Source organism: Hevea brasiliensis, chromosome 2 (genome assembly GCF_030052815.1).
Source record: "Hevea brasiliensis isolate MT/VB/25A 57/8 chromosome 2, ASM3005281v1, whole genome shotgun sequence".
NCBI classification, from domain to species: Eukaryota; Viridiplantae; Streptophyta; class Magnoliopsida; order Malpighiales; family Euphorbiaceae; genus Hevea; species Hevea brasiliensis.
The window spans coordinates 99,662,394-99,680,377 of NC_079494.1; the positions used below are offsets into that span (position 1 = coordinate 99,662,394).

At 30.0% G+C, this 17,984-nt stretch overlaps 2 protein-coding genes across 3 annotated transcripts in view; both read left to right on the forward strand.

Moving 5' to 3' along the window:
• Positions 1 to 2,824: 2,824 nt before the first annotated feature.
• On the forward strand, positions 2,825 to 4,528 carry LOC110638905 (2-alkenal reductase (NADP(+)-dependent)-like). 2 transcript variants are annotated; one of them, XM_021789636.2, is made up of 5 exons: positions 2,825 to 3,076; positions 3,300 to 3,477; positions 3,569 to 3,735; positions 3,922 to 4,004; positions 4,150 to 4,528. In XM_021789636.2, exons 1-5 carry the CDS (start codon positions 2,837 to 2,839, stop codon positions 4,526 to 4,528), a joined length of 1,047 nt encoding a protein of 348 aa, XP_021645328.2. In that variant the 5' UTR covers positions 2,825 to 2,836. The 2 variants fall into 2 exon arrangements, with proteins under 2 accessions (XP_021645328.2, XP_057985945.1); XM_058129962.1 differs by having other exon boundaries at positions 3,937 to 4,004.
• Positions 4,529 to 6,369: 1,841 nt separating this feature from the next.
• LOC110638899 (2-alkenal reductase (NADP(+)-dependent)-like) overlaps positions 6,370 to 17,984 on the forward strand; it is a 71,630-nt gene continuing 60,015 nt past the window's right edge. Inside the window, exons 1-3 of the mRNA XM_058143128.1 lie at positions 6,370 to 6,395; positions 6,681 to 6,764; positions 6,909 to 6,969. Coding sequence (XP_057999111.1) covers positions 6,370 to 6,395; positions 6,681 to 6,764; positions 6,909 to 6,969 — 171 coding nt within the window. The remainder of the gene's footprint in view (positions 6,396 to 6,680; positions 6,765 to 6,908; positions 6,970 to 17,984) is intronic.

Sequence of the window (17,984 nt, forward strand, 5' to 3'; positions counted from 1 at the left end):
TGCACATTCAAATCCATACGTCGTGACTTCAACCAGGTAGCTCGCTTGCGTCCCACGCCCATGGCATTTCGGATGTCTGTTTTTTGGGTTCTTTTGTCCCTGCTAATGTATCTGCAGCTGCTCTAGAGATATTGGTGGCTAGGTTTTGTTTAATGAATGCTCCATTAAAAAAGAAAAAAAAAAAACACTTGTTCTCTGGTTTTGTTAAGTATCCCAGCTTCAGAATTTCATGGAGAAATAGACGAGCATTTCTTGAAAAAAAAATTAGTGAGAACTTTTACAACGAATTTAAAAATGTAAGAGATAAATAAAATTTAAGAGCCACACAAGGTTGTGCTATTTAAAAATCTAGTGGAAAAAAAAAATCAAAATTTTAACTCATTTTGTGGATATTGCTAGAACAGTTGTGTTATTTATACTCGATTATGGAATTTGGTTGTGTTATTAGGAAATTTTTTTTATATATAAAAAAAAAAAAAGAAAAGGGTTTTTTTTTGGGCGTATGGGAAAGTATGTTTGTGTTAGAGTTGCTTCTAAGAGGAAATCTTTTTTACTGAGTTTGAAGAAAATGTAAAATCCCTAGTCACCTCTTTCTTTAAACTCTTTCTCCTCTCTCTCCTTCTTCCTTTGTGAGTTACGATTTTATGGCAAGCATTAGTAAGTATTCTCACTTGTAATTAGTTTTTTTTAATAATTTTTAGATTTATATCCTTTTAAAATAGATATATATATTAAGATTGTTATTAATAATTTTAATATATATATATATATATATATATATATATATATATATTATAATATATCAAAATAATATAATATATAATTATTGTATATATTATTTTTAGTATTTTTTTCTCTCAAACTTTTTAATAAAGATTTTATAATATAAATAACTAAAATCTCTCTATATATAAAATAAGTATAAATATATAAATACATGTAATTAAAATATATTAATATATTATATCTTAGCTTATAATAATAGATACTTATTACAATATTAAAAGAGTAACTATTAAATAACTTATAATTTAATATACATTATTTAAAGCAATTAAATAATTAATTAATAAAAAATAGAATAAATTTAATAGAGAAATCTATATAGTAATGTCTAGCGGTAAACTCTTGGAACATTTCTATTTTATATATATATATATATCCTCACTTATTTTTGTTAATAAATATGAGTTTTGTCACCTCTTTTAAAATTTAGTATATCTTTTTTATAAGAATTTATTATTTCCTTTATGAAACTTTGTTATTTCCTCCTTTACGAAAATTTTTTATTTCTTTTATTACGATGATTTATTTTTTCTTTTTTATCATAGAGTTAGGTATTCTATTTTGTTATTTAAATAAGAGTACAATGATAAAAAAAAATAAATTTTCTCTTGTTGAGGATATGCAAATTTTATGGTTTTTTGATCAAGCTCGTAAAAAAATGATGTACTCAAACAGTGGTATATTAACATTAAGTGGAGTGTGTTTTTCGATCGAATAGCTAAATCAAATATTCTCTCAATACCACAATGTCTTTCAAAATAATATATTTTGTATAAGTTGTTCATCTTAAATTTTTTTTATATAAAATTATAGTAATATGAAATTTTATACTTTAAAATTATATTATGTCTCTATTTAATGAAAGCTCTATCTTTCTTTTTTTTTTTCAAACAAAAAAAGTTACTTATAAAAAAAATTTAAAATTTTTCCAAGTATTATATTGAATGATTTATATTTACATAATCAAGGAATGTATTTAATATGGTACGCGAATTTTTTTTAATTATACCATCTAGTTTCAATAAAAAAGAAATTGAAAACTAGTTAATTATTGTTCATATCTCATTATTTAATGTCCTTTTCTAGACAATTTTTTTGAAATTATTCTATGAAAGTCATGTAATTTTTTCTTTTCAAATTTTTAAAATTTTATTCGTACAAAATAATGAGTGTTAAATTGTTAAACTAAAATACGAAATCAAGAACCGCAAAATAAACAAATAACACATTGAAGGAAAAAAAAATTCTGTTTTCTTCTAAAATTAGTTAAGGATAAGAAAAGGCAGAAAACTTCAAATTTTCCATTTCATAACAACCCTAAAAGACAAAAAGGTCAAAATAAATAAAATAATTAGTTGTCATCATGATCTCCGCAATTGAATGCTTGTCATTTGCTTAATTATAATTTTTCTCTCATATATATTTTTATTATACTACTTTAAAAAATAAAATTTAATTACATCTATGTATTTATTTATTGAAAAACTTTTATTTAGTTCATTTTAATTTTTTTATTTAATTTAATCTAAAAATTTTAATTTAAATTTAATTTAACCTAAAAAATAAAAAAATCAAGAAATTAAACTTCTTGACTTTTAGGATTAAATCAAGAAATTTAATTCTAAAATTAAGAAATTAAATTTTTTAATTTTTTATTTAAATCATAAAATTTAGCTTATAAATTTTAATTTTTGGACTAAATTAAGTTTAAATTAAAATTTTTTATTTAATTTAGATAAAAAAAATTAAAAATGAATTAAATTGCTTTGCTAATAAATGCAGGGATTAAATTAAAACAGTGTCAGGTTCAATTTCTTGTTTTCATTATGACATGGACATTGATGTCTGAATTATGCATAATTAATTAAAAAGTCTCCCCTCTTTACTTAACACATCCGAATTGGAATATGCTTGACGCCTTGTTCCAGGAAGAGAAGACAAATGCCTTTCGAGAGAAACAATGCTAAGCAAAGCAAATTATGAACATACATATGGTGTGTGTGTGTACATTTGTGTTCATTCTGTAGCAGAGGGAAAAAATTAAGGAACAATGGCAAGTGAAGGTGAAGTGGTGAGCAATAAGCAGGTGATATTGAAGGAGTACGTGAGTGGTTTACCTAAAGAATCAGACCTACAAGTGACCACTGGTAGCATAAAACTGAAGATCCCAGAAGGTTGTAATGGAATTCTTGTCAAGAATCTTTATTTATCATGTGATCCTTACATAAGAACCCGTATGAAAAACCTTCAACTCAAAGGAGCCTACGTTGATTCCTTCCAGCCTGGTTCGGTAACAATTATCCATATTCCCCCTTTCTTAATGTTTCCAAGAATTTTATTTTTTCTCTTCTTGGATTATGATGTTTATAACATAGATTGAAATTGAGTGATCGAGAGTTAAACTGAGCCAAATGTTAAATCTTCTTTTTTTTTTGGTACGTCAGAAAGTAAATTTTAATCCATTTTAAGTGATGATTACCATTTTAAGGAACGATATTTCTCCAACTTTGCAGCCTATAAGTGGGTATGGAGTTGCTAAAGTTTTAGAATCTGAGCATCCAAACTTCAAGAAAGGAGACTTGATTTGGGGAATCACTGATTGGGAAGAGTACAGTCTGATTACAGAACCTGAGACTTTGTTCAAAATTCAGGACAAAGATATGCCCCTTTCCTATTACACTGGGATTCTTGGTATGTATTTTTATCTGTTTACTAGATTCCTATTTATGAACCTTGTAATTAAATTTTCCTTGGGTATTTTTCGTGGACTTTTGTTTTGTAGGTATGCCTGGAGTTACTGCTTATGCAGGGTTTTTTGAGATTTGCTCTCCTAAGAAAGGAGAATATGTCTTTGTTTCAGCAGCTTCTGGTGCAGTAGGTCAGCTTGTTGGGCAATTTGCAAAGCTTTCAGGTTGTTATGTTGTTGGAAGTGCTGGAAGTAAAGAGAAAGTGAGTCACTCTGCTTCCTGACTAGTCCTACTGTCTATTGAATTTTCCATTTGTGAAAAGCTGTCAGTTTTTGGATAATTTTGAATATCTGATGTTGAGTGTTCTACCATTGATATCGTATATCCTTTCATTAACCATTAGCTGCTTCTTTTTCTGTTTTTCCCCATTTGTTTTCATCACTACAAGGTTGATTTGTTGAAGAATAAGTTCGGATTCGATGAGGCTTTCAATTACAAAGAAGAGCAGGATCTGAATGCAGCTTTACAAAGGTTAGTTTTAGCAGTTAAAGAAGGACAATCCTTTACAATGCTCCAAGAGAGGTTTCCAGGAATGGAAAATCAGAAAAATTACTTGAAAGACCAATAAAAATATTCTGATTTTTGTGATTACTTTGCAATGCTATTGTTCTTGCAGGTACTTTCCCGAAGGAATTGATATTTACTTTGAAAACGTTGGTGGAAAGATGCTTGATGCAGTGCTACTTAACATGAGAATCCGTGGACGCATTGCTGTGTGTGGTATGATCTCACAGTACAACCTAGACCAACCTGAAGGAGTATATTATTTAGCGAATATTATTCTGAAACGTATCAGAATGGAAGGATTTCTGGTTTTTGATTACTATCATCTCTATCCAAAGTACTTGGAAATGGTCCTGCCTAAAATCAGGGAAGGGAAGATTGTATATGTGGAAGACAAAGCTGAAGGGCTAGAGAGTGGTCCAGCAGCCTTGACAGGGCTATTTGTTGGACGTAATGTAGGAAAGCAGGTGGTTGTGGTTGCCGATGAATGATTCTGTCATTCATCAGAAGTTTTAAGCCTCTTGAAATATATATATATATATATTCAACTGCAATAAAAAGAGCTCTCCACATGTAATGGTCATTGCCTCTAGGCTCAAGATCACAGTTAGAGGTGTGCAATTCTGATTTCGGTTTGGTTCCCACCAAAACCGAAGTTCAGTTCTTTTGCTTTTTGAAACTAGAATCAAAACCGATTGGCTCCAGTTCAGCTTTTAGTGCATTCATTTCTGGTTCAATTCTATTTTCGATTCTAACTTTAGTTCCGATTCTAGTTTCAATTCCAGTTCCTACATTTAAATTATTATATTTAAAAATAATTATATACTTCTAACATCAAAATATCAATAAAGATAATAATATTAATATTAAAATAACAATACTAATATCCATATAAAATATCACTAAAAAAGCATAAAATCAAACCAATAATTCTCACATATAAATACATAATAATACCCAATATCTAAAATAAGACCCATTAATATTTTCATATTTCAAATTATAAATAACAGCAAATCAATTAAAAAAAACATAATATAAAGTTTCAATATCACATTTCCCAAAAAAAAAAAAAAAAAACCTAGCTTCCACATTCCTTATAGCTACATTTTCCACATAAAAAAACTCCTTCAAACCTTCTTTCAATATAATGTCACCTTCATTTTTATACAATAAATATGTTAATAAATGAATAATTTGATTTAATTATAGGGAAAAAAGAATGTCAAGTCAATTCACAACTCATAATATCTAGCAATCCACTCTAGTTTTTGGAATAATATAATAATCTCCATAACTTGGATCTTGAGTAATTTTTGAATTTCATTACATGAAAAAGAAAGTAAATCGAAAGAAAAAAATTTCCAAACATTGAATTCTAAATTATTTTTAATTAAATAAAGATTATATTATTTTTATTTATTAATTAAAAAATATTATAATTTAAAATATCATTTATTTATTTGTAAGATAGTCATGAGATAAAAAAAAAAAAAGAGGTTAAAATAGTTATAATAGAGTTTTTATGATTAAAACTTTTTAAAATTAAAACTAAACTAGCCAATATAGTTTTAAGTGACTTCATAAATTAGGTTATATATATATATATAACTTTGTTGAAACTATATAATATATCTAAAAAATTATTAAAAAAATATGTGTAAAATCGATTTTTTGGTTCAGTTTCAATATAGTTCCAGTTCGATTTTTGTATAGTTCTTCATAAAGAACTAGAACCGAACCAAAATAATAAAATTAAGTTCAGTTCGATTCCTATAGTAGCGGTTCTTTTTAGTTACGGTTCGGTTTTATATGGTTCCTTAGTTTGGTTCAGAGCCTTTGAGAACCGTGCATAGTCCTAGTCCCAGTTAAACGATTTCATAGCCTTTGATTTAGCCAACCCTATAGGGGACCTACCATCGAACCATAGGGAGTCCCAAAGAGTCGTAAGTACTGACTATTTGTAGTTGATTTATCCATCTCCATTAAAGAAAGATAATATTGAATTTTAACTCTAGGATAGAGAGTCAAATTGAAGTCAAATGCCTCCAACTTTAAAAACTTACCGCTAAGCCATCACTCTCAATGGTATCTTGAAATATTATCTTATCTCAATGCAACTTCACTTTTGTATTTTTTTTTTTTGTCAAAGTGAATTGTGTTTCCTTACTATAAATGCCAATAAAATAAGGATCTAACTACTCCTATTTGAATTTTTTATTTTTAGCCCTAATTGCCTATTCTAGGTTATAAAATTAAATTAGAAAAAAAATATAAATCGAATTGAATAATTTTAAACGATTTAATGTATAGTTTTTATTTTATGAAATTGATGGTTAACGGATTCGATGGAAGCATGTAATATATATATATATATATATATATATATATATATATATATATATATATTAAATGTAAATATGTTTAATAAATATATTTTTGTAATATTCTTTAATTTTTAATCATAAATTTTCATCCATTCATATTTTAACTTTTTAATTTGGTATATAATTAATTTCATAAAATTAAAATATAATTTTGAATATCTGATGTTGAGTGTTCTACCATTGATATCATATATCCTTTCATTAACCATCAGCTGCTTCTTTTTCTGTTTTTCCCCATTAGTTTTCATCACTACAGGGTTGATTTGTTGAAGAATAAGTTCGGATTCGATGAGGCTTTCAATTACAAAGAAGAGCAGGACCTGAATGCAGCTTTACAAAGGTTAGTTTTAGCAGTTAAAGAAGGACAATCCTTTATAATGCTCCAAGAGAGGTTTCCAGGAATGGAAATCAGAAATTTTACTTGAAAGATCAACAAAAATATTCTGATTTTTGTGATTACTTTACAATGCTAATGTTCTTGCAGGTACTTTCCCGAAGGAATTGATATTTACTTTGAAAATTTTGGTGGAAAGATGCTTGATGCAGTGCTACTGATAAACCCATTTTATATAGATATATTAGAGTAGTTTTGCATCTATTTTGCCCTTTTTAATTTAGTAATTTTATGCTTTTAGTGCTTATTTTAGTTAATTTGTTAATTTTAGTTTTATTATATTTGATTTTTGGAATTTTAATGTTTTTGATAGGTTTTAATAAGGTTTAAAGGCAAAAAGGTCCATATAGAAGAAATTCAAAGTGATTTGGAAGTTTAAAGTAGTGTGAAAAATGAAGAAAATTTGCCTAAAGAAGAAGACCAGCCGAGATTTTCAAGGGCTTCAACATACCTCCTGTTGAAGGTCATGTGAAGAAAAGAGTCAGCCAGCAGGAATCCACACGAGGCATGTAAATTCAGCACTGGGTCATGTAGACAGAGATTTTGGAACAAAACACGCCAAAAGTTTCAAGGACTTCAACATACCCCGTGTAGTTGGTCGTGCAGAATCTAAAGGCTCCTCCTCCTAATCAACATGAGGCATGTGGAAAATAACTTAAATCAACATGAGGCATGTAGGATGGCGCTGGCAGATTTGCTGACATAGAAAAATTTTCTCTTTTCACACCTTTTACATATTTTGTCTTTATCCCTTTAGAGACTATTTTTAGGGTAAACCTAGAGGGGATATATAAGCATCATATTCTCTTTTTTACCATAAGAAGAAAGAAAGAGAAAAATAAAAAAAAGGAAAGAAAGAAGGAACCGCGCCATTTTTGGAGGAAGAACACTTACAGAGTGACGTTTCCAGCTTCCATTTTCAGAGATTTTGATTCTCTTCTTCTAGTTTCTTTTATTTTTAGTTTTATTTTCATATTTTCTTGCTCTATTTCATATTTTCCACTTGTAAATATAAGCATGAGTGAGTAGATATTTAGGATTTCAGAGTTGGGTGTAATGATTTAAGTTTTATTTGTGGATTTGGATTGGTTTTAACAAGATTTTAATATATATATAAGTTTTGATTCTTATTTTGTGTACTTATTTACATACCCATTGTTGGTACCCTTTGAGTTTTGTTCTTAATCTTAGATTGAAGGACCGAGAGATGAAAATCTATGATAGATAATCAAGATAATGAACTTAATCACATAGTGTTAGAAATAAACTAGTGAGTTAAGAGGAATTTCAAATTGATTAAAGTACTTAAAGGGTTTTGGGTGATTAAACATCGCATAAGAATGGGGTTTAGTTTCCTTTAAAATACTCTTTAGTTTGCTTGAAAGAGAAATTAAAGGAAATCAGAATCAACTTCCTTCAAACTTGTATTTCCCTTAATCTTGGTTTTGTCTATCCAAATCCCAATGAATGTTACTTCATGAACCTCAACTCTGGAATCCATTTTTACCATTAATTAATTAAATCTTTTCTCACTTGTTGAAATTTTAGTAAATTAGTTTAGTGCTTAGAAATTTAATTACTTATTTTATTATAATTTCCTTACTTTCTCAATTTATTTTGCTGCATCTCTTACTTTACTTTTGGTACACATTATCGATAGCCCAAATAATTATAACTTTTATAGTTTGGTACTCAAACAATAAATCTCTGTTGGACAATATCTTTTCTTTACTACTTGAATGATCCGTATACTTGCAGAGTACGCATCAAGTTTTTGGCACCGTTGCCAGGGATTTGTTTTTGTTTGATATTAGACAATTGATTGTTTGGTTAATTTGGGCATTTTATTTTTATTTTTTATTTTAATTTCTTTTCTTTATTATTTTACTTTGAGATTTTCTTATTTTGGTTTTTCAGGTACATATCTTTTATATGAGAAGGACAAAAAGTGCAGAAATTGATTTAATTTTTGATCCTGAGATTGAAAAGACAACTAAAGCTTTAAGAGCATAGTCTAAAAGAAGAAAAGCTGAACTCAAAATTCAAAGATAGCAAGAGCAACAACAAGAGCAATAAGTGATAGAAGCTATGGCAAACAACAACAACAGATCAATTAAGGATCATGCTTTCCCTAGTTTTGTAGATTTTAGACCAAGTATTATGTTGCACTCATTTTATATAGGCATTTCAAGATAGTTTTGCATCTATTTTGCTCTTATATTTTAGTATATTTTATATTTTTAGCTTTATTTTAGCTTATTTGTTAACTTTAATTACTTTATATTTGATTTTTGTGATTTTATTATTTTTTATAGGTTTTTGTGGCAAATTGAGGGTCAATGAGTGCATTGGGAAGTGATTTGAAGAAATTTAGAGTTCCCTAAGCATGGAGGAAAGTTGAAGAAATCAAGCCTTAAAAGATCAAGTTAACCGAAATTTGCTTGAAACTTTGCTTATGATGCTGCTCAGGGTATGTCATATTGCTTAACCTTAAGCCGCAAGTTAAGCACAACTTAAATCCTATTCATTCAAGCTCTCATCCCAAAACTTGCCGAGAATTGCTTGAGATACTGCTTAGGGTAAGTAGCAGCGCTTAAGGTGCTACACAGGTCAAGCTGAAAGTCAAGCATGAACACAAAAACTCATTTTATTCCAAACCTGCCGAGATTTGCTGAGGGTTTGCTTAACCTTAAGCAGACAATGCATGCAGAGGCCAAAAATTGCTGAAGATGTTGCTTAGGATAAGCAGTACCCTTAGCAGACTGCCCAGAACGTGAACAGCCTTGCTGACTTGGATATTTTTATACCTCATTTCCTATCCACTCCTTGGCTCTTATCCATTTTTAGGGCAACTTTTGGGATCATATAAAAGCATCATTTTCTAGTTTTTACCACAAGAAGAAGTGGGGAGAAAGAGAGAACAAAAAAAAAAAAAAAAAACACAATAAAAGAATAAGAAGGAGAAGAGAGGACTCCATTTCTGCTGGAGTTGCTGCCAAGTGATGTTTACCTGTAGTTTTTTAGAGTTTTGGGCTCTCCTTCCCTTGGGTTTTTCTATTCTTAGTCTATTTTTATGTTTCTTTTGTTAGTTTTATTATTTTCTCTTGTAAATTTTACCATGATAGAATAGTTTTCCTAAGATTTCAGAGTTGGGTTATAATGTTTTGAATTTATTTTTGGATTTGGATTGGGTTTTATCTAGATTTATATAAATATGAGTTTTGATTATGTTCCTTGTGTGCTTTATGACTTACCTAATGTTGGATCCCATTGGGTCTAGTTTTTAATCTTTGATTGAAGGACCGAAAGGTGAAAATCATTGATAGATAATCAAGGATTAGAAATTGAAATCACCTAGATTTAGAAATAAACTAGGATTTTAAGAGGATTAATTGATTGATTACAAAACTTAATGGGTTTAAAGTTAATCAAATATCGTACAAAAGTAGGTTTGATTTTCCTAAAATACTCTTTGATTTGCTTGAAAAGATATCAAAGGATTTTAGAATCAATCACCTTCAAACTCTATTTTCTTTTAAAATTGGATGACCTAAGACAAATCCCAATAGATTTTATTCATAAACTCCAATTTTGGAATCATTTTTAGTATTAATTAGTCTTTGTTTTTGGTTGCCCATTATTAATTTAGTTAATTTTTGCTTAGATTAAGACTTTATTTACATTACCCATTGCCTATTTTCTTTATTTTCTATTTAAATTGCTACATTTAATAAATTTAGTTCTTATAAATTGTCATTAGTCTAAATAATAAAAAAAACCATAATCTAGTACTTAAACACAATTCCTCGTGGGAACGATACTTTACTTATCACTTTATTACTTGATACGACCCGTATACTTGTGGACACACACATCAAGTTTTTGGCGCTGTTGCCGGGGAATTGTTGTTTGATATTAGATGAGTTGGTTGTTTGGTTATTTAGACATTTTCTTTTTAATTTTCTTTTATTATTACTTTATTTTGTGTTTTTCTTTTTCAAATTTTCTTTTATATTTCTAATTTTGTTTCCATTTGCTTATCTTGTGAGGTATTTCAAAATGTTTCATGTACAAGTCTTTACAAGTTTTGCTCAACTGCACTTGGAGCCCTTTTATGCTGCTTGGGGAAGATTTAATAATATGGTAGAGAGATTTTCCAACCACAACCTTTCAAATCAGTATCTAATTGTTTGTTTCTATGATGGTTTTTATGAAGCGACAAGAAATTGGGTAGATTATGGAGCTTGGGCAACTGGTGATCATGTTCTTCAAAGAGGTCATGAGGATGTGATTCACTTGTTAAATGACATGGCGGATTTTGATTACTATTGGCATTGGGACCCTTCACTATAGGGTTGGAGTCACCAATATCCCCCATACCACAAACAACCCAATATTTCACACCAATCATTTGAGTTTGAAGAAGAGAAGGGAGTGGGACATGAAGAGGCAGAAGATAAATTTGAAAATCTCTTTAACCAATTATTGAATATTCAAGAAGACCAAGGAATGAAACTTAAAGAGATGGTAGCTAAATTGGATGATCTTGAAACATCAATGAAAAAAAATAAGCTATCAATTAAGATGATGAATGGAGTTTATGAGGAGGAACAAAATACTCAAGGTGGGGACAATGGGTTAAGCTATGACAATGCTTTATGGGAATTTGAATCTGCAGAAGAAGTGGAGCCTCAATCAGAAAAAGCAAAATCCCTTGAAGATGAGTTACCAATAGAGTTTTCACAAGAAAATGAGTTACTTGAAAAAGAAATAGAACTTAAAGTTGAAGAAAACCACTCTTTTATCCTTGGAGAGTCATTGGAAGAGGGCTTATATGGAAATGAGTCAGAAAAGAAGTTGGTGGTTGAGGAAATTGATAAAACCATCAACTTGAGCTCATTGATGGATCTTTCACATACACCACCAAAAGACCCTTTTCTCTCATGGATACCTCCTTCATTATTTTATATCCTCCATGAGCTAAAGCTTTCTTCAACCCAAGCATGTGATTCAACTCCATGTGTTGTTCATGCTACATGCAAATTTACTTCAAATCTGGCCAATCTTGAGGGCACTTTACATCAAAACCCATATGTCATATTATATGATAATTATTATGGAAGGAAGCAGCTTTTTGATTAGCATATCTACAAGGGTCAAGCTAATGACCTTAAACAAGCGCTTCTTGGGAGGCAACCCAAGTTTACTTTTAGTAGTTTGTTTGTTTTCTTTTTTGAGTTTTTGAGTTTTACCCCATTCAACTGAAAAGTGACATTTGTTTATCTTTTGTAGGTTATTTATGAAGATGGGCAAATTGAAATTTATTGCAAAAAGACAAGAAATGCAATGCAGCTGTTTAAGGGAAGAAATTCTGCACTTTTGTTTCTCTATGAACAGTAACTTTCTTGAATTTATGTCACATTGCTGATATTGGAAAATTAAGTGATGATACATGTTCAAATATATGCTTTTTTGTATATGGTTGAATGCAACTTGAATGAGGATTAATTTTGATATTTTAGACTAGTTTGAGCTTTATTAGAGTGCCCAATTATGTTTGTTGCAATTTTGACTTTCTGGTATATATGGTGTTTTTGTTTGATAGCAAATTTTCATGCCATTGTTTATATTATTTTAGGTGTTGCTGTTCTTGTTGCTGATATTTCTTATTGCTGATATAGTTGTTAATGCAGATTTGGTGCTTTATGTGAATTTCAACCATTGATATTGCAGATATAGCTATTGAATTTCAGTTTTAATTTATTCTGGATTTCATGTCTGCATAATTTTCTTACAGAATGTGCTTAAATTTGAGCTGCTTAACTCTTAAATTTGCATTTTCAGAATATATTTTACTAGTTTTTGGAAGCTTTTGGGTTGAGTTTTTAGTTTTTAGTGTCAGTGTGCATTAGGTATATGCTGGAGATCAGGATAGTCCTTTGGTAGCATTTGGAATGTTTTTAGTGAGCAAAATCTTTGTTTTTAAATAGACCAGCCAAAATTTGCTGAAGTTATTGCTTACCCTAAGCTGTACCCTATGCAAATCCTGCTTAACCCTAAGCAACAGGTTAAGTAACATCTTAAACAATTTCTTAAGCAGTGTAAATTCATACATTTGGGATACTTTTTTCACATTTTTCTCTCTAAAGCTTCATTGTTAATATTGATTTAATTCCCAATTGTATATATTTTATTAATTGATTAGTTCAGACAATTTTGTCTATCTTTGCATTCATTTTAGACATTGAGTACAATGTCTCATTTGAGTTTGGGGGTTAGGGCAAAATTTTTGAAAAATTTAAAAAAAATTTTTTTTTAGCATTTTCATTCATTCATTTATTGCATTTCATTCATTCATATATAGTTAATCCATACACTTATACTTATACCACACATATGTCTATACTCATACACATACACTTACATATAGCTTTTATATAGATTACACTTAGTTTTAATTTGATTTATGCATTCATTTTAGGATCATGCATATCATAAAAATAAATTTTACCTTGTTTTTAGAGGATTGAGAATTGCTTTGAAGAGCAATTAAGCTTACTTTTAGAAGGGTTTGATGGATTGAAAGTTCTAAATAGGTGCAAGGTTATTAGATTCTTACCTTAGTTTATATCTTCTTAGCTAAAGGCCACTCAATCAATTGCACTGAGTTTGAGTGCCTAGAGAAAACTCTAGGGTAAGAAGTAGTTAATTGATGTCTCACCAATCCTAGAACAATCCTTCTAAACCTTTTAAGGCAAAATCATAGCATACACTTGAGAAAGAAATGATCTAGGCATTCTTTGGATTTTAAACCCACATTTTAGCCTTAGCCAACCTCACTTCAAAATTTCCCTTTGGAATCAATTTGAGCCTACATTTATCTCTTTTATTTCTTTAGAACCCACATTACTGCCTAGACATAAACCCAAACACTTACCTACCATTCATGAGAATAATTCTGTGAGTGATAGATACACTTAAAAAATAATAATAATAAAATTTAAAAAAAAAAGAAAAAAATATATAAAAAAAGAAAAAGAAAAAGAAAAAAATATATAATAATTAGTTGGGAGAAGTGACTAAAGTAAAAATGCTAGCAAGTTCAATTATGGTATGTAAAGTAATTCACCATCCAAGTACATAAAGAAATGAGTTTGGGGGTGAATTAAAAGGGAATTCAAAGTCAATGTTATTTATGTAGTCTCTCTAAAAGCTTCAAAATTATATGCTAGCATTGGTGAATAGTTTTAAAGTTCCTTCTCCCATTTAATTCTTAAAAAAAAAAAGAAAAAAAAAGAGAGAGAAAAAAAAGTATGTGTCTTGATCTTTTAATAATTTGATTATTCTCATGTTTTGTTACCTTTTATCCTTTCCTTGTTAGCCACATTATCACCCCCTTAGCCCCATTACAACCCTTGAAATCCCTTTTGATCATTTGATGGTGTTTTGCTACATTAGTGGAGATTGGAATAGGAGAATTGTCTATGGGATTGGGATATCATTCATCCATTTATTTACTTTCATCATTATTTGAGACACTTTAGTTTATGGATTGCTCTAGAGTCTATTTAGGCATGATTATTCTTTGTGATTGATTGATTTGGGCTTGATGATATGAAAAATTGACCCAAGGCCAAGCGGTGATAACTTTGATGAGGATTGAATTCTTTGCACCTTGAAAGTGGGTATATGGTTTATTGGTGGCTAAAAGTAAGCTTGAGAGTTTGGATAAGTAACTTTCATGAATTTAAGGGAAGGTGTAACACCCCTATTTGTATAGCCGGGTATATTTCACTGTTCTGGTGACCGGAGTCGGTCCAGACAATTAAGGGGATTAGGACCACACTGAAGACAACTAGATAAGCCATAAATACAAATAATTAGTAATTGTCAATCAGTTAAGTATAAATAAGAAAAACAGAACATAAGAAGTTAAACGAGCCGAGAGTCACAGCGATGGGTGACCTTCTTGGGAAGGACTGCGAAGTCGATTTAAACTCAAATTTCGAACCGTAAAATGTAACGCCGTGGTCCTTAAGACTATTACACACATAGTGGAAAAGAGAAAATCACGGAAAAAGGTTGTTAAGCCAGTCAAATAATTAGGTCAGGGAGCCAGAAGAAATATTGAATTATTTACAAACTGGGTTGAACCGGCGAGGGGCAATTTGATCAATTGACCCCGAGAGCTGACTCCTAACCTAACTGTCCAATAAAATCTGAGAAATAAAAATTTTGAAATATAGATTTAAATTAAAGAAGTATGAAAAAATAAAGGAAAAAGAAAAGAAAAGAAAATTTGATCAATGACATCACATAGATGACCTCATAAATATTTTCCTATTTAAGTTATTTTTTACTAAGTCAAAAAGGAGAGAAATAAACATAAAATTAAAAACAAAGTGGTCATCTTCTTTACCCAATATGCCGTTCACCTCTCCTCTCTCTCTCTTCACTCTAATTCCTCCATTTGAGCTCAAATTCAAGCTTTGGTAACTCTAAAAATTTCCCCATAAATCATTTCTAAAATTTGTAGAAACCTTTAAATTGAACCTCAACAAGAAGTTGGGAGGAAGAAAATTGAAGAAAAGTGAAGGAAAATCAAGCTTGGCAATTCAAGAAAATTTGACAAGTGAGGTTAGTACTTGTTTCCCTTTCTTTTCTTCTTTAAGCTTTGAAATTAAGTTGAGATGAGTGTAAATTGTATGAAAATTTAAAGAAAATGATAAGTTATGAAGGGACAAACAATTCGGCAGCCATGAGGGTTGGGGGAAAGTGATATGTTTCACTTCAATAAATCATGCATGCAAGTCAATCTAAGTGGGTAGGTGTTAGTGCTACACTTTAAATTCATGAAATTGTGTAAGTTAGGGTTTTGGACCTAGGGTTTGGGAAACAAAATTTGAAGAAATGGTGAAATGATGTGTTTGACCTAGTTTAAGGTGAGAAATGGTCATTTGTGACCAAATGAAGTGTGTTGAAAGTGTTGGAGTTGAGTTTAAATTTGGATTCAATGTGGTCATGCTGCTGGCAGCAGGACCAAGGTCCCTTTGAGGGACCAAAAATGAAAATTTACAAGTCCAATTGGTATGAGACCAATTGGGAATGAAAACAGACACAAAATGACACAATTTTCATTTAGGAATTATGCCTAAAAAGTGACCAAAACCTAGTGAACAAATTGACCAAATCCGGATTTTCTCAGTCTGACCTGTACAAAAATGACGAAATGAACAGTGTTTGTTCATTTGGCCATAACTTGAGCTAGGTACGTCTAAATGACCTGAAATTTTACTAGTGGACAGTTGAGATATAGACCTAAAACTTTCATGAAGAACACAAATCCAAATTATGCCATTAACCAAGTCATTTGGCCACCCAAAGTTGGTGACCTAAAACTGCCAAAACCAGAAATTGCCCAGAAATCTTGGTTAAGTCCAATCCGGCAGCCATGGTTCAAATAGCTATAACTTGAGCTAAAAAACTCCAATTGGAGTGATCCAAAAAGGAGAATAAAGTTAAGACAATAGAGAATATTTTCTATGAAGAAATTTCTGCCAAATTCTAACAGAAAAATGACCAATGGAACAGTGCAACTTAAGACACCAAAACTCAAAATTTACAAATTTGCCTAAAAGACTTAGAATTTGAGTAAACAACCAAAACCAACAAATTTAGTGACCAAAATGTGATATGTGGGTGAAGTTGGAATTCCCATACCTATTAAACCTTAGAAAGTTAACAAATTGACTTGAATAGTGTAGTGAATAGTAACCCCGAAACACAAAATTTAAAGAACGTCAAGTTTAGCACATTAGAGTTAGGTATAAGTGAATGTAAATTTATTTTTGAATTTATGCTAAGTTATGATACTGAAACACTGTGAAACTGTGTGTTTCAGTGGAAAAGAACACCGAGAAAGAACCCGAGAAATCGAGTCAAGGCCAAGAGGCGACTCGCTTAAGGTTTGTGCACAATGTATAATTTTTGTAAATTATCTTCTGCATATTGTTTTGAATAATTTGAAATATTGAATTGTGACATTACTATAATGAAGTATTTATGATGCTTTTGATTTAAATTGTTGAAAGTTACTTGTGTATATTTGAAATGGCAATGTTTAATAAATTGTTAAGATAAGTTTTGAAACCACAGTGTCATGACCATATATTTGAACACCTCACTAGCATGACTAGTGGGGGTAATCGGTTTTGAATTTTGATTCCTTCTCTGGCTGAAGTGTTGAGGTGTGTGCCAGTAGAAGAAGAAATTGAATGGATATCCATATATTTGAGCTAGCTAGCCTTGTGATGTGACTTCTCCTTAGCCTCTGGCTATTGAGGTTATATTTGTTTCGAATGGCATGATATAACTGTGGGTTTTATGAAATGTGTTTTGATACTTTGAAATGAACTTGTTTGGATTAAAATCTCATAATTCATGTTTTGTATTTAATTCTCATGTTTAGTCCAATTTTTGAATAAATGTGATTTAAATTCTGCATAGAGATTATTTTAGTATGTTGTGCACCACTGAGTCCTAGTACTCAGTGATGGGTGTTATTGCTGTCGTAAATATAGAGACTAGAGGAGCAGCAGACTGAGCTGCTGAGGATTGAGGACCTACCTGCTTGAAGTTATCGGGCATAATTTATACCCTGACTGTAAATATTTATTTTGATGTATGTAATGCACGTAAATATATGGATATGTAAAATTGGTCTTGAGCAGCTTGTACAAAGTTTGTAATAAAATTTAGTTTGAATTTCTTTTAATGTAAATTTTTAGTATGATGTATATATAAATTGTTTATCTTTAATGAAATATGAATGAATGAAATTGATTGACAGTATCTGGATGATTATTGAATTTTTGGAAATTAAAAAATGAGGATTGTTAAATTTTGAAACTTGAGAAATTTGTTGAGATTGATTGTGAATTTGAAGAAGTGGTTGAAATAAATAATTGGAAGTGCTTTTTACAGAAATTTGAAGAACTGTTTTCTCAAAATACAAACGGCATCCTGCCGAAATTTTTATAAATTTGCAGAAAAATAAAATGGGCCAAAAATTTTAACTAGTTTCCAACTTTAATTAAATGTTTTAATATCTATTTAGAAATGCTCACCACTTATAAAAAGTAAGAAAATTGTTTTAAAATCCCTTGT